The 15,839-nt window shown below is 38.0% G+C and overlaps 3 protein-coding genes across 3 annotated transcripts; all 3 read left to right on the top strand.

Annotated features, from left to right (window-relative positions):
• Nucleotides 1–9,508: 9,508 nt before the first annotated feature.
• LOC147517181 (uncharacterized) lies at nt 9,509–9,895 on the top strand. Its single transcript, XM_086593507.1, has one exon. It carries the CDS (start codon nt 9,509–9,511, stop codon nt 9,893–9,895), a length of 387 nt encoding a protein of 128 aa, XP_086449633.1.
• A 475-nt stretch (nt 9,896–10,370) lies between these two features.
• LOC147517180 (Amino acid dehydrogenase family protein) lies at nt 10,371–13,190 on the top strand. Its single transcript, XM_086589534.1, has 5 exons — nt 10,371–10,542; nt 10,983–11,166; nt 11,298–11,455; nt 11,633–11,845; nt 12,686–13,190. The coding sequence occupies exons 1-5, from the start codon at nt 10,423–10,425 to the stop codon at nt 12,914–12,916; spliced, it is 906 nt and encodes a 301-aa protein (XP_086445660.1). The 5' UTR covers nt 10,371–10,422; the 3' UTR covers nt 12,917–13,190.
• Nucleotides 13,191–14,006: 816 nt separating this feature from the next.
• Nucleotides 14,007–15,839, top strand: LOC147517179 (ferritin-like catalase Nec2). The gene is given in 4 exon segments (XM_086593506.1): nt 14,007–14,418; nt 14,517–14,742; nt 15,446–15,709; nt 15,711–15,839. Coding segments are annotated over 4 exon segments (1,029 nt in total). The 5' UTR covers nt 14,007–14,008.

The raw sequence follows: 15,839 nt of genomic DNA, 5'->3' as shown, positions 1-15,839 counted from the left end.
CACTCTAAGTTACCAAGGATTTATTAGGTAGAAGCAATGCGCACAGCCGTACATGTGATAGATCAACCTATCGCCTTCGAAGCCTCTAAATAGTGATTATCTAAAGAGAGTATGGTTAGGCAAAGATATTGATTATGGATACTTGGGAATATTTGGGTGTAGAACATTTGAGATATCAAAACTTTATGACAAAGCCAAATAGTGCATTTTTCTGGGTTATGGGGATAAGAAGTTTGGTTACAAACTTTATGATCCGATCAACAAGAAAGTAATCTGAAGTCGAGATGTTATGTTCTTGGAAGACCAAACAATAGCAAACTTTGATAATAGTGAGAAGCTAGAAGCTTTTATTGATGATCTTGTTAATTTAGAACCAGAAGTTCCTATTGTGGAACGAGTTGTATAAGGCATTGAGAATGCAGAGAACCATGGGTTTGAGGCCCATGATGATGATCCTATTACTCATGATGGGATTGAACCTATTGAGATAGAATATGCAAATGAAGTGCATGAAACACCACCTGAGCAATAGAAGTGCATCCTCCTAAACCACAAAAAGATGAGGTGAGGAGGTCCGAGAGAGAAAAACAAGGTCCAACCAGGTATCCACCACATATGTTTGTTATACTATCAGATGGTGAAGAATCTATATCCTATCAAGAGACTCTTGAATGTATAGACAAGGAGAAGTGGTTGAAGGTCATACAAGATGAGATGGGTTCTTTGCATAAGAATCACACTTATAACTTAGTTGAGAAACCAAAAAGAAGAAAAGTTCTAAAAAAATAAGTGGATCTTCCAAGTCAAGTATGAGGAGAATAATCCATATCTAAGGCACAAAGCTCACCTTGTTGTGAAAGGATTCGGTCAAAGGAAAAGCATTGACTTTGATAAAATTTTCTCTCCAGTAGTTAAGATGACTTATATCAGGGTGGTATTGGGTTTGGCTGCAGTATGAACCTAGAGGTTGAGAAACTAGATGTCAAGACAACTTTTCTTCATGGAGATCTTGAGGAAGATGTCAACATGGACCAGCTAGAGGGGTTTAAGGTCAAAGACAAGGATTATTTGGTATGCAAGCTAAGAAATAGTTTGTATGGTTTGAAGCAGGCACCGAGACAATGATAAATGAAGTTTGAGTCCTTTATGGTGAAGCAAGGCTATACGAAGTTTGCTTTCTATCACTGTGTGTTTGTTCAGAAGTTTCTAAATGGGGATTTTATAGTGCTCTTGTTATATGTGGATGATGTGTTGATAGTTGACCAAAACATCAACAAGATATCCAAGCTGAAGAAAAACTTGAGTAAGTCTTTTGAGATGAAGAATTTTAGTCAAGCAAAGCAGATACTTGGTATGCGGATCACTCATTACAGAAAGAGTGGGAAGTTATGGCTTTCTCAAGAAAGCTATATTGAGAAAGTGTTAAAGAGATTCCACATGGATCAAGCAAAGCCAGTCAGTTGTCTGCTAGGTGGCCAATTCTGCATGGCTAAAGATATATATCCGAAGAGTGAGCATGAGAAGAAAGAAATGCAAAAAATTCCTTATGCATTTGCAGTGGGCAACTTGATGTATGCAATGGTGTGTACAATACCAAATATTGCTTTCGCCATTAGTGTTGCAAGCCAATTTCTATCAAACCCGGGTAAAGAGCATTGGGAAGGTGTTAAGTGGATATTGAGATATCTCAAGGGCACTTCCAAGGCATGTTTGTGTTTTGGTGGGAGTAAGACCTTATTTGAAGGCTACACAAATACAAACAAGGCAGGTGATGTTGACTTGATGAAGTCCACTTCCAGTTATTTGTTTACTTTTGCAGGGGGAGTAGTTTTTTGGCAATCGAAGTTGTAAAAGTGTGTTGCCCTCTCCACTACATAAGCCGAGTATATTGTAGCCACTGAGTATTGCAAAGAGATGTTATGGATGAAGAGGTTCTTCAATGAACTAGGGCTAAAGCAGAAATAGTTTATAGTTCTTTGTGACAGTCAGAGCGCCACCCATTTGAGCAAGAATTCGAGTTTTTATTCTAGATCCAACCACATACATGTGTGTTATCATTGGATTAGAGAAGTTCTCGAAGAGAAGTGAAGGTTTAGATAGTGGTGTGTATACTTCAAAAAGTTTGTTTAAGAATGAGGTTCATCCTAAATTATTTAGAGTTTGAGTCAGGAAAATGTGAAGAAGAAAGGTAGACTCTTGTATGGATTAAAATGGTTCTAAGCTAATGAAAACATTGAAAGCATTGGTTGTTGTATTGAAATGACTTGAAAACAAAGAAGTAAAGATTGATTAAAACTTGAAACAAGGACAAGTAAATAAGATTGAAAATTGTAAACAATAACAAGTAATTAAATAACAAGTTTGATTGAAATAAGAACAAGTAAATAACAAGTGATAGAAAGGAAATAAAACAACAAGAAATTAAAAACATGAATTGAAAAACTAGACAAAAAATTAAACAAACCAAATGGTTTGGATTCTAAGATAATGGATGGTTTATCTCTCCCTTGCTTTTAGCTTATATACCCCTACTTTTGCCTTTACAGATTTGTCCTTCTCCATTACAAACTAGAAACCTTATACTTCGCTTTTGCTTTTGCTTTTTGATTTTTTCTTGACCAAGGTAGATTTAGAAAGAAAGTCATCATATTTTGAGATAAGGGCCTCCATATCTGGTCTTCTGATTTGAGGGCTTTGACTTTTGACTTTGACTGGTTGACTTTGACCGTTGACTTTAACCATTTAACTTTGACTTTTTCAGCACTTTTCCATAGTAGTTACTGGTTTTCATAATAAGCGTGATTAAGGCTCCTTTTGGTGCTAAGACACAGCTTTTATGATAAGTGATCTGAAATACTCATTAACCTGAAAAAAATAATAAAAGCTATGAGTTGTCTTTTCGCTAAGCATAAGAAAGATTGTAATGCAACAATATACGGGTAATAAAACGCATATTTTGGAGCTGATCAAGAAGCAATTGTGCATTGAGAAGATTCATACCGACAAGAACGGGTCAGATATGATGACCAAAGTTTTGCCAAAAGGCAAGTTTGAGGTTTGTTATGCTACCACCGGAATGGTAACACACTCCTCCTGTTGATTTGGGAATATGTGGAGGTAGCCCCCTCATGGTTTAGGGATGGGGAGATTGTTGGGGTCCCTCACCATAGTTGGAACGACCTCATGAGATCGGGTGGAAGGAGTTTAACCGATCTGCTCACATCGGTTGAATATTCGTCTCTGGAATTTAGGGGGTTCAAACAATCTGCTCACATCAGTTGAACTTTTGCTCCTGGAATTTCAGCTCTCGAACGATTTGACCACATAGAATGACAAGGTAGCAGCCCGATGCCACCGCAAAGTTTGGAAGTTGATATCTTGTTGCCACCGCGTAGTTTGGAACTGAAATTTTGCAGACACATCGAAATTTCATAGCACTATAAAACCAAAGTTAAGTTTTGGTGTAACAGAAGTCTTTGAGAGAAACTAATTTTGAGAGCAACCAAAATTGAGAGAAAATCCTTGCAAAGAGATAAAGCTTGTAAAGAGATATTAATAAGGAGAGATCTAGTAAGTTTGGAGAGACTTGAGAGGAGTGATTGTAATATTTCTTCTCACACTTATAAAAAGATTTGCTCTTGTGGAAGTAGGCATCATTATCCGGACCACGTTACATCTTTTATCTCATTATGGTAAGTTAATTTACATTGCTATTGCTTGTTTGTGATAGTTATTTCCATAGCTAATGTTTGTGGTTGTTGGTTGTAGTGAAAATTTAGATTTTTCAATTTGATTTTAGAGTGTCAAAGTGCAAGCTATCTTAGTGGGGATCGATTGGTATTGTTTTCCCCAACAAAGGCATGAAGTGTTTCCAGTTCCTGAGTGGTGTTGTCCATGGTGCCATCAGATAACTCATTTGCGCATAGTATTGCCCTTTTGATGTGCATTCTTACTTGCCCCTTCTCTACTTTCCCATCATCATCATAAAACCACAATGGTATCGTTCATTTCAAAGGTAGTGAGTAGTGGCAAGTAACGGTTAACTACTCAAGTGTTTATAGTCAAACTGGTATTTTTGGGAGTAGATTTTATAGTTGAGAGAAGAAAAGATGTTACGTCGAAACATAAGACAAAGACGAGAACATCTTTATAGGAAAAACTTGGAAGGAAGAGAACGTACGTTTACTCTATGAAAACAAATGCAAGATTAAAAAAGCTTTATAAGGCATAACTTGATTGATTTGTTTTTCTATACTAGTTGTTTTATTGAAATTATACTTAAAATTTGTTTTGTAGAGGGAAAACAAATTCCAACCAAGTTGAGAAACAAAGAAGCAGCTCTGCGGCAAGAAATCGATCTTGAAGGTGAACAAACAGCAGGTTACTTTACATATTGCTTGAATATGAGCATATAAGACTTTTGTGATCAAAATATTGCACTTCCTTATTTTTCTTGGATGGCCACGTTATTCTTCTCCACCGTAGTTTAGAATCTTGTTTGGATTGCTTTTGTATTTGAAATAAGAGGGTATCACAACCACAGATAGTGCGAGGGAGCGAGGTAAAGAATGTAATATTTGATTGCTTACTTTCTAAATCTCCGAGTTACAGGTTTCATGTTCAAATTTTGATCTATTCCTAGTTTCCCGTGTATATTTGTCTTTTTGGTGAATATGAGACCTCTTTGTAGTCTATATCCATAAATAAGTGTTAGTCTAAAAGTTTTGTGGTGAACTTTATGCGAGAATTATCCAGGATGCTTTCTGACCCTATGTGCCTTGGAGAATTATCCAGGACCATAATTTTGTGTGCCTTGGAGAATGCTTCTATACCTTCCTTTTTTCTCTTGGTATATTACTACTGTTAAAAGCGTATATTACAAAACTGTACGTCTTATGATTCTGTCCTTTAACCATCACTTTCAGTGCAAAACCCCCTACCCACATACACACACCACTGTTGATGCTAGATATAGAAAACGTTCTGGAGAAGGATTTTTTTCGTTACTAGATATTTGTTTGGGTTAACCAATATTACCACCCTACTAGATGAGCCAATTAGGATTTCCCCCCTACTAGATGGGAAATTAGGGTCTCCCCCCTAAATACACACAAAAAAAAAGTCAAATTGAGTTGACCAATTTTTTTTTTTTTTGCATTTATTTAGGAGACCCTAATTCCCATCTAATGGGGGGGGATCCTAATTGGCTCATCTAGTAGGGGGTAACACTAGTTCACCCTATCTATTTTGTCTATCTACAACACTAGCTATATGTCGCCATCCTCTCCTGCACAAGAGTCTGGGGTGGCTGTCTTCTTGGATTGCGGCTATTCTGTTAATATCTTTAGTTGGTTTTGTTAGTATGTACATTTGGGAGATCAGACCTAAGGATTGGATGTGTTAATATGCTATTTTGTTTCACAAATGTAAGAACATTCAGGGCTGGGGTGATGGTTACTGTTGGGATGGTATCTTGTTACTGACAAAGTGAGTTGGAGATGGTAACTTGTTACCGAGCAAGTGGAGTGGATTTGGTATCTTATTACTCAATTTGTTACCGAACCTGACAAATGTTTTTTTTTTTTTGGTATCCTAGTGCTGAAAGAAGTATGACATCTCGGTATCCAGTACCGAATGTAGTCTGATATTTTGGCAGCCATATGTCGAAATGAGCTGAAATTTCGTATCTCACCAAAATTTCAGCTATAATATATATAAACAAAGTTAAGGTTTAGAAATTGGTAAGTGGAGACAAAATTAGTTGCTTGGGTTTGGAATTTGGTGCCTCTCTTGAGAACTTTGTTCATGCCCAAACTCATTGGTAGTCTACACAATTGGTTGTTTGTTATATGAGAGATTTATGAGGCCATAAGAAAGGGGAATTTGGGGTTCTATTGAACCAAGGTAAGTGTGTAACACTATTTGATTCTCTTTCAATTGGAGCTTCTCCTTGGTTGTGGATTAGGCGTAAGCTAAACCACATAAATCTTCGTCTATCTTATTTGGATGATTGGTTTGCTACTTTGGTGAGTAGGTTACATTGTTTATTACTTGTTTAGGAGTTATTTAGTTGATTTCATACACCGTAGTTATGGGTTGTTGCTTCTACCGTGTTTATCATTGGTTGTTCCTTTCCGTTGTATTGAATTGGTGTGCTCTATAGCTTTTGGGGCACAACAAATTGGTATCGGAGCTAAAGGTTATATCTTGAATTGGCTTAGTTAGTAATTGTTTGTGGTGGAAGTTTGGTTCAAATCAAATATTTTGGTTTCATTGGTTGTTTTCCCATTGGTAGTGTTTGAAGAAATTCCCAAAAGAGTGTTTCTTTGGTTGTTGGTGTTTGTGGCGTATGAAAATTATGAGGATGAAAAATCCTAGTGATGATGAGACTCCTAATCTTGGAACTTCTTCTAATTCAAAAATGAAGACGGTTAGTGTAGGAAAATTTGATGTCAAAAAGTTCAATGGCAAGAACAATTTCGGTATGTGGCAGTGTGAGGTTCTAGAATGTTCTAGCGAAAGAAATTTTGGATGAAGCCTTTGAAGAAAAACCTGAGGCAATCTCAGAAGCAGAGTGGAAAAGGTTGAATAAACAAGCTTGTGGGTCTATTTGACTTTGTTTGGCAAAGGAACAAAAATACTTTGTCATGAAAGAAACCTCCACTAAGGAACTCTGGAAGAAGTTTGAAGACAAGTATATGACGAAGAACATTCATAATAAAGTGTTCTTGACGATGAAGCTTTTCCGGATGAATATGAGGCCAGGTGTTACCTTGTCTGAGCACTTGGATGAGTTCAATAAGCTTGTTGCTGACTTATTGAATTTGGATGAAAAAGTGTTTGAGCACTACATGGCAGTATGCCTTTTGAATTCCCTTCCGGATGATCTCGAGTATCTCGCATCTAATTTGATGGCGGAAAATGAAAGCTTGGGTTATGTAGTGGTGGCTACAGTATTGATGAATCATGAGTATAGGAAGAAGGACCTCGCAGTCCATAGGGAGTCATCTATGCCTGAAGCTTTGGTTGTGAAGGGAAGAAACTATGAAAGGAATAGTGGTAGGAGGTGGTGGATCTCACTCCAAATCAAGAGTGAGACGTGATCGATTAGATGGAGGCCAATGTGCCTTTTGCCACAAGAAAGGCATTGGAAGTTTGAATGTCCCAAGTTGAAATTGAAAGACCAAGATTCTTCGAATACTGAAAGTGTAAATGTTGCACAAGATGGAGGTAGTGATGACGATTCAGATTTTTTTTTTACTGCTTCGATGGTTAGTTGTTCCACGAGTGAGTGGATTCTTGATGCTGGATGTTCTCAGTATATGTGTCCCAATAGGGATTTGTTTACTAGCTTCAAAGAGCTAGACGGTGGAGATGTTTTGTTTGGTAATGGCCATGTCTGCAGAATACCTGGAAAGGGAACTATCCATTTGAAGATGTTTAATGGAGTAGTTAGATAATTGGTTGGTGTTTGGTATGTGCCGGATTTGCAATCTAACCACATCTCTTTGGGTTCTTTAGAGTCAGATGGTATGAAAGTTGTATTTGAACATGGGGCTCTAAAGGTTGTTGTAAGTGCACGTGTAGTGATGAAAGGGACAAGGCGAAAAAATTTGTACTTTCTTAATGGAAGTGTGGTAGGTGCAGGTGGAGATCATTTTACTTGTATGGTTGTCGGAAACTCTACTATAAAGGAAAAACGTGGTTTTGGGAAGAAACAAAAATTTGTTTCTTTTGGGCATTTTGATTTGAATGTATGTTCGGATGTTGGAGAGTTATCTCAAAAGGTGGAGATTGATGTCGCTCCTTGTGATGTAGATGGTACACAACTGATAATGAAAGTGAAGCCATAGTTGGAGTTATAGATGTTATAGCCCATGAGCATAGTGAAATTGTGAAGCCATTTGTTGTTGGAAGTCATATAAGATTTCAGGGTGTTGGAACATCTCCTACTCTGGGAGATGGTATTGGAATATCTTCAGTATACTCAGTGGAGATGATATTTGCTATGTATGACCCCTTTGTGTTGAAGTTTGTTGGTGATCCCTTGAGGAACTCACTCCTTTCGAGACATTGATTTGGGCATGATTGTTGATTGACCCCTTTTTGGGGGTATGAAAGAACAATGAAGGCTTGATCCCTTGACAGGGTATGTAGGTAACCACTTCGTAGTGCAGTCATTGTTGGGTCATAAAGGACATTGATGGTTTGATTGGTTGGTTCTCTCTTTGATGTTGGTTGGTTAGTTGAGTGTAGCATTTTGCTTAGTTGGTTGGGTGTAGCGCATTGGTCAGCTCGAATTTGATAAATTCTTGCCGAGGTGGAGAATTGTTGGGATGGTATCTTGTTACCGATAAAGTGAGTTGAAGATGGTAACTTGTTACCGAGCAAGTGAAGCGGATTCGGTATCTTGTTACCGAACTTGATGAATGGTTTTTTTTTCGGTATCCCAGCCTTGAAAGAAGTATGACATCTCGGTATCCCAATACTGAATGTAGTCTGATATTATGGCAGCCATATGCCGAAATAAGCCAAAATTTTGTATCTCACCGAAATTTCAGCTACATTATATATAAACAAAGTTAGGGTTTAGAAATTGGTAAGTGGAGACAAAATTAGTTACTAGGGTTTGGGATTTGGTGCCTCTCTTGAGAGCTTTGTTCATGCCTAAACTCATTGGTAGTTGTCTACACAATTAGTTGTTTGTTATATGAGAGATTGTAAAGCCATAAGAAAGGGGAATTTTAGGGTTCTATTGAACCAAGGTAACTGTGTAACACTATTTGATTTTCTTTCAATTGGAGCTTCTCTTTGGTTGTGGATTAGGCGCAAGCCAAACCGCGTAAATCTTCGTCTCTCTTATTTGGTTAATTGGTTTGTTATTTTTGTGAGTAGTTTACATTATTTACTATTTGTTTAGGAGTTATTTATTATTTGATTTCATACACCGTAGTTGTGGGTTGTTGATTCTACCGCGTTTATCATTGGTTGTTTGCTTCTGTTGCATAGAATTGGTGTGCTCTATAGTTTTTGGGGCACAACAGTTAGCTGACTTTGTTGATAGATGAGCCATATTGGTGGTACAAGAGTGGTTTGTGAATGGTCTGGAGAAGGGGAGAATGTGTCTCAGTTTGAAGGAATCTTAGGGAAAAGGTGATTTTATTGAATCAATTGACAGGATAACTATGAGGCGAGGTCGTGATTACTAGTCGATTTGTGTTTGCTTGTATGTCTTCAATGGCTATAGCAATACTTGAATTTTATCAATGAAAAACAGCCGGACTAAATAGATAGCTAATAGAATAATCTCATAGGAAAATCTCTAACAAATTTGACAACATCTACAGAATTTTGGTGAAAGAAAATGATTGTTGCAATCCGTCCACCATTTACCAATTGCGGAGATTGTGTGTACCAGTGTACTTAAGAAAGGGTAGGGTTAAAGAAGAACTGATTCAAGGCAGCTGATGAGGTAAGCCATAAGGTCATAAATAGCATGAAGATATACATGGGGAAGACGCTGGAATCAGTCCAGGAGGACGTGGGAACTAAAGTGCTGTTGGAGAGGTTGGGAATTAGGGTCCAAGTAACACATAAAGAGGAAAGATGGGTCAAATGGGAGAAACCAGAGAGGGAGACAGTGGCTCTAAATACAGATGGGTCGGTACAAGAGGGGATGGCAGGTTATGGAGGTGTCTTGAGGGATAGAGATGGGGAAGTGCTACTGGCGTACAGTGGCAATTCAAAGAAGAAATCGGTGATTTACCAGGAACTTCTAGCTGTTCTAAAGGGGCTGGAAGGTGCGGAGCAGCTGAGGATTACATGCATTCAAGTGCAATCAGACTCTATGCAGGGGGTACAGATATTAACAAAGAAAGGAAAGCCACCGTGGTAATCAGAGGAACACCTCGGTAGCACAGATTCAAACTGTGTGTTCAAAGTTTGACAAACTATCCTTTGTCCATGTCTTCAGGGAAGGTAACCAAGTAGCTGACTACTTATCGAAACTAAATAGAGATGAGTGTAATGGTTTCTTGCTCTTTAGTCCCCCGATGGATCAAAAAATGCATATACTGATCACGAGGGATAAGGAAGGCATTATGTACTTGAGAAATTGAAGTTAATAAAGTTTGGGGGCTGACCCCTAGTTATTTCAAAAAAAAAAAAAAAAAGAGTAGGGGTGGGGGTTTAAGGATTTTTTATTTTTTTCAATCTAGCCCTTTTAATTAACAAACAAACCTCTATTAATGTGTTCTGGACTTTTGGCTGGTGGCCCAAACATCAGATTCCCGGCCTAATTGTATACACATTTCAACTTCCTCGAAACATTTCGACCATTTCAGTTCCGATATTTTAACAAATCATAAATTTCGATTCGTGAAGACAAGAAGTGGATGCTACCATTATCCATCTCATTTAATAATGGCGTCTTCAGAAGAAGAGCAGAAGAAAGCCACGATCATAGATGGTAAAGCAATAGCTCATACTATACGTTCTGAAATAGCTTCAGAAGTTCAACAACTCTCCACTAAACATGGAAAGGTAAAATAATCCAACTCATCATTTTTTTTCATCTTAATTTGCACGTGTTTCCAGCTACAAGCTTCACACATTGTCTCATTTATCTGAACAAACTAGTTGGGGGCGTCTTAACTCGATCACTGGGTGTCATTGTTGGATGTCCATGACTAAGTTATTATTTTTTTGATCGGTAAACCAATAAATGTGTGGGCATTCCTGTTTTTAAAGAGATCAGCAATTCAATTGTGTGTAGCGGGGTTCGAACCCCAGACCTCTGGTATCATCACCCAAAGATTTTACCAACTAAGCTAGAAGGCACTTACCATAACTAAGTTATTCATTATATGAGTGCATGACTTAATGATTTTGATAAATTCTTGCGATTTGTTTGATCATCAGCACAGTATATTATGGGAGGGGAAGAGAAGTATGTTCTAATACTGTTTGCTTGTTCTGCCTAGGTCCCTGGGCTAGCTGTTATTATTGTGGGAAGTAGGAAAGATTCTCAAAGCTATGTGAATATGAAGAGAAAGGCATGTGCTGAAGTTGGAATTAAATCTTATGATATCAATCTGCCCGAGAAAGTACCCGAAGCTGAATTGATCCAAAAGGTCCAGGAGTTAAACGCTCATCCTGACATCCATGGTTTCTTTCAGTACCTTCTTTTACTTCATTCCTTATTCTATCCGTATCAGTTATTTTCTACACTGTAAGATAGTTTCATGTCCTGCCATGTCTAGTTCTCGCGTTTGTTCTCTTAAAGATTAGCTTTGCAGGAATACTGGTTCAACTTCCTCTTCCAGCACATATCAATGAAGAAAACGTCTTAAATGAAATCAGCATTGAAAAGGATGTAGATGGTTTTCATCCTCTGAACATTGGCAAACTTGGTATGAAAGGCAGAGATCCATTATTTCAGCCGTGTACACCAAAGGTATAATACATTCAATGTAATCCTCTTTTCAGATGCCGAAAGTTTCTCTACCTCAATGATAAAGGATATTATCCCATCAAATATTGTTGAACTGGTCTGATTTGACTAGCTGTTATCTGTTTTTTTGAATAACTAGTCATATACTGTCTATTGTATAATTAACTGTTCTTGGTGCAGGGTTGCCTTGAACTTCTATCACGCAGTGGCATAAGTGTAAAGAGCAAAAGGGCAGTGGTAGTTGGTCGAAGTAATATAGTTGGACTACCAGTGGCGTTGCTTCTTCTCAAAGCAGATGCCACTGTTACTGTAGTTCACTCACGTACCACTGATTCTGAAAGCATTATTCGTGAAGCAGACATCATCATAGCTGCAGCAGGACAGGCAAATATGGTAATTTTAAATTTAATATTTCTAGCATTTATGGCGTACTAGTGTACTACATAAACAGTGTCATCCTTGACACTCTAAACTCTTTTCAGTCAAGTTGCTAGTTTGTTTGGGAGGAGCGTCATTGTGTTATGCACTTAAGCAACAATGTCAAGTTAATGCAATCGTTTTTTCCGTTAGAAGCATCTTTCTACGTGTTCTTCCCATTTCCTTTCAAAAATGAATGCTTTAGCTTTCATTTGAAATTCTGTATGCAATGCTGTTTGTGTCTTGCTTGATGACCCAATATGTGATTAGAAATACTAAAGAAAGTGGATACCTTAACGTTGTAAAAATGGACCAGTAATAATTTAGAATATGTAATGTATGCAGGAAGTAGGTCTGTAACCCCATCGTTCCTCATTTCCCTCCTACCAGAAATTTAGCCTTCTATTTTAATTGTCCTTAAAACTTACCTTCCTTTCTGGTCGAGGGTTAACAATTACGTTAATATTGGGGAAATATAGCAAAAGGAAGGGGAGGAAAAATATAAAAATGAAAATATAAAATATAAAATCATTGTCTTAATCCCTATTCCTATATGTTCTCCGGTTAGGGAATCACTTAGCTAGTGATTTTTAAAGTTCAAGTCCGTGCCTGTGGACGAGAATTTAATCCTAAATCTGCTTTGGTAGTCCATAGTCCATGATATCTAGTCAACAGATGGGTCCTTATTTCCTTGTTAGATTGTTGAACACACTGAAGTTTTTGTTTTAAGGCATTAACCTTGTGTTTTCCTCTTCCTCTCTTTTGACAAGCGTTATGACTGGATTAGGTTTTGAGATACTCTGTTATACTGTTCAGATTAAAGGTGACTGGATCAAACCTGGTGCAGCAGTTATCGATGTTGGTACAAATGCTGTTGATGACCCAAGTAGAAAGTCGGGCTATAGGCTCGTAGGTGATGTGGACTTTGAACAAGCTTGCAAAGTTGCTGGATGGGTGACTCCAGTTCCAGGAGGTGTGGGCCCAATGACCGTTGCAATGCTACTCAAAAATACCTTGGATGGTGCTAAGCGTAAGATTGAGCAGTAAACGTATCTCCTATTTATTACTTCAGAGTTCAGAATCATGTTTCCCAGATTTTGACGGGAAGTTGTTCTTGATAATATGTAAAGGTTCTTCTCTGGTAATATAATTCTAATTGTGTACTCCATTTGTTGCAATAATTGCTCAAGAGAGCCCTTTTAACTGAAGGAGGGAGTTTTTCTGGAGCCAAACTGTACCATAAACCCAATTTGGGGACTGTTTAAGTAGTGTGTTTGGATAATGAGAAGGCGTCTGTGCTGTTTTCCTTGTTGCTGCCTCATTGCTGTTGTCCGTCTAGTCTCCCTCTTTTCTTTTTAAATTTAAAGACCCCTTTTTGGGTAACCTTACTTCACAGCGTATAAACTTCTTTGAGTTGTGTAAGATTGGTCAATGTGCCTCTGAGTTTTATATTTGTTTCCACGCTACGAATCCTCAAAGTCTCGTACAGCTTGTGATATATTGATGATAGTAGCCTATTGACTGGTTGTCTTGAAGCTTCTTCTTGCAAAATCTCATGTGTTTAGTGCTCCTTGCAGAGTTTCAAGTTTTATAATTTCCATTCTCTGGTAAAACTGTTCGTTCTTTTCTTGAGATTTTCTGTATTTCAAATTTTAAGGTTTCAAATACTAATATACTTGGTGTTATATATATGAGATGGTTCACTCGGATAATCAACCGTTAGCATCATTAACTCGAGCGTAGAGTAAGTGAACACATTTTGACCAAAAAGGCAAAAATCATCTCAGATTTGAAAAGGAAGAGCATAAGAAAGCCAAAAACGACTCATCAATCAAATTTCACTTTGAAAATCGTCCAAAGTTAGAAGGTTGGCGCTCTAACTTCAGCCGCCAACGTAAAATCTAATGGCCATTAGTAACTTCCTTACTTCAGTTGGACTGTTAGGAGCAAGATACACACACCAATCTCTACCATAAGAGTTGCATAACTGTCCATTTTCATTCATCAGTAGAAAGTGGGAACTCTAGGCTATCAGTCTTCTTACAAAGTTGATTACCTTCATGACAATACATATCATCTAACACAACAGAAGGTTTAGTTCATTTCCCACCCCTTATAAATATTCAGAGTCAGCCTGTCATGCAATTGTGCACACATTCCCTCAAAATTGTTTTAATGGCTACTAGACTTACCTTCTTTTCCTCAATCTTCTTAGTACTTCTGACCTCTAGTAATCTGGTAAGCTCTTGTGTGAGTCCTGCCATATCGAACCATACATTTCGGCTGGACTGTTTATGTGGACCAACGCATCCCCCATATGCCATACCGATTTATGTGGAAGATGTGGACCTTCTGCAATTTGCTGAGAATCTTGAGTACTTGGAAGCAGATTTCTTTTTGTATGGAGCATTAGGATATGGACTGGACGTCGTTGCACCTAATTTAGTCATTGAAGGTCCACCTCCAATTGGAGGAATGAAAGCCAACCTTGACAATCTCATGGAGGGCATTATTACTGAATTTGCATACCAAGAAGTTGGTCATCTTAGGTACTCTTAACACAAAACACACACATGCATAATCTTACACTTTTGAAGGTCTAAATGTTAAAATTTGATTGGGTTAATCTAAACTATCCGGTTTTCAGGGCTCTTCTGTTGACGGTCGGTGCAATTCCAAGGCCCCAATTGGACTTGACCTCTTGCAACTTTCCAAACATATTTGACGAAGCATTTGGATTCCAGCTAGACCCTCCATTTGATCCCTATGCCAACAGTCTCAATTACATGTTGGCTTCCTACGTGATCCCATACATGGGACTTGTAGGTTACGTTGGTGCAAATCCATTTCTCAAAGGCTACAAAACTAAGAGAGTACAATTATGCAAACCGTGTTATGCACCGAGTTTTTTTTTTCCTAAGCGACATTAGGAAGTTTTTTTCTAAATTCTTAATAAAAGAGGGCTTGTTCTAAATTCAGAGAGGGAAATAGAGAATAATTAAATAATTTAAGTGACATTGGGGGGGTTCTTCTAAATTATTAATAAAGAGGGGTTTCTAATTTTTGTGAGGAATGTGTTTATAAATTGAGCAAATAGGGAGATTTCAATTTGCCTACTCGATAGTGGAGAGTGGGTTCCTGAAAACCCGTCTATCATATAGTGTAGAGAAGAATAATAGATGATAATATAGTTTCTTGACTATTTCTGTCTCGTCTTTCCAGGGTGTGCCTTGGATCTGAATGGGGTTTATTGCATGTAAACTATTTTGGATCGTTTGAGTTTATATTAGGATCAAAAGTAGATCTTGTGGAAGACATATGAAATAGATTAAATTTGCCGCATTCCAATCCATCTCGTGTGAATTGTGAGTTTAACTGACACCCAATTTGATCATTTCAGCTCTAGATTCTGCCTTTTGTCCTCTTGAACAGCTTTCACACTTTAAAGTTTAAACCACCTCATTCGCAATGGTAGTAACAGATTTTCAACCATCTAGCTATGAATATGTCATTGATTTACGTACATGCATTGTATGATTCAGATTTTCTCATCAATGAGCAAACATGTACTTGTAGTTGTTGGCAGGGCTCTTGGGTGTTGAAAGTGGCCAAGACGCTGTAATAAGAATGTATGTATACAAGCGAGCCAACATAACAGTGTATCCGTACAACCACGCCGTGGCAGAATTCACTAACCGCACATCAGAGTTAAGGAACAGATTGGCAATGTGCGGCATTAAAGACGAAGGCATCATAGTCCCACCAGAACTTGGTGCAGAGAATAGGACATCAAGCAATGTCTTATCTGCCAATGCCTACTCTATCTCTTACTCCCGAACCCACCCCTGCTGAGATTCTTAGAGTGGTGTATGGAACCGGTAACGAGCATGTTCCTGGTGGGTTCTACCCTGAAGGAGCAAATAGCAGGATTGCAAGACACTATCTAGAGAAGCCAGAGGACATTGGTTAA

The sequence above is a fragment of the Coptis chinensis genome, chromosome 2, assembly GCF_015680905.1.
Source record: "Coptis chinensis isolate HL-2020 chromosome 2, ASM1568090v1, whole genome shotgun sequence".
NCBI lineage: Eukaryota > Viridiplantae > Streptophyta > Magnoliopsida > Ranunculales > Ranunculaceae > Coptis > Coptis chinensis.
The sequence above is the reverse complement of the archived record's forward strand: the minus strand, read 5'-3'. Positions and strand labels throughout refer to the sequence as shown.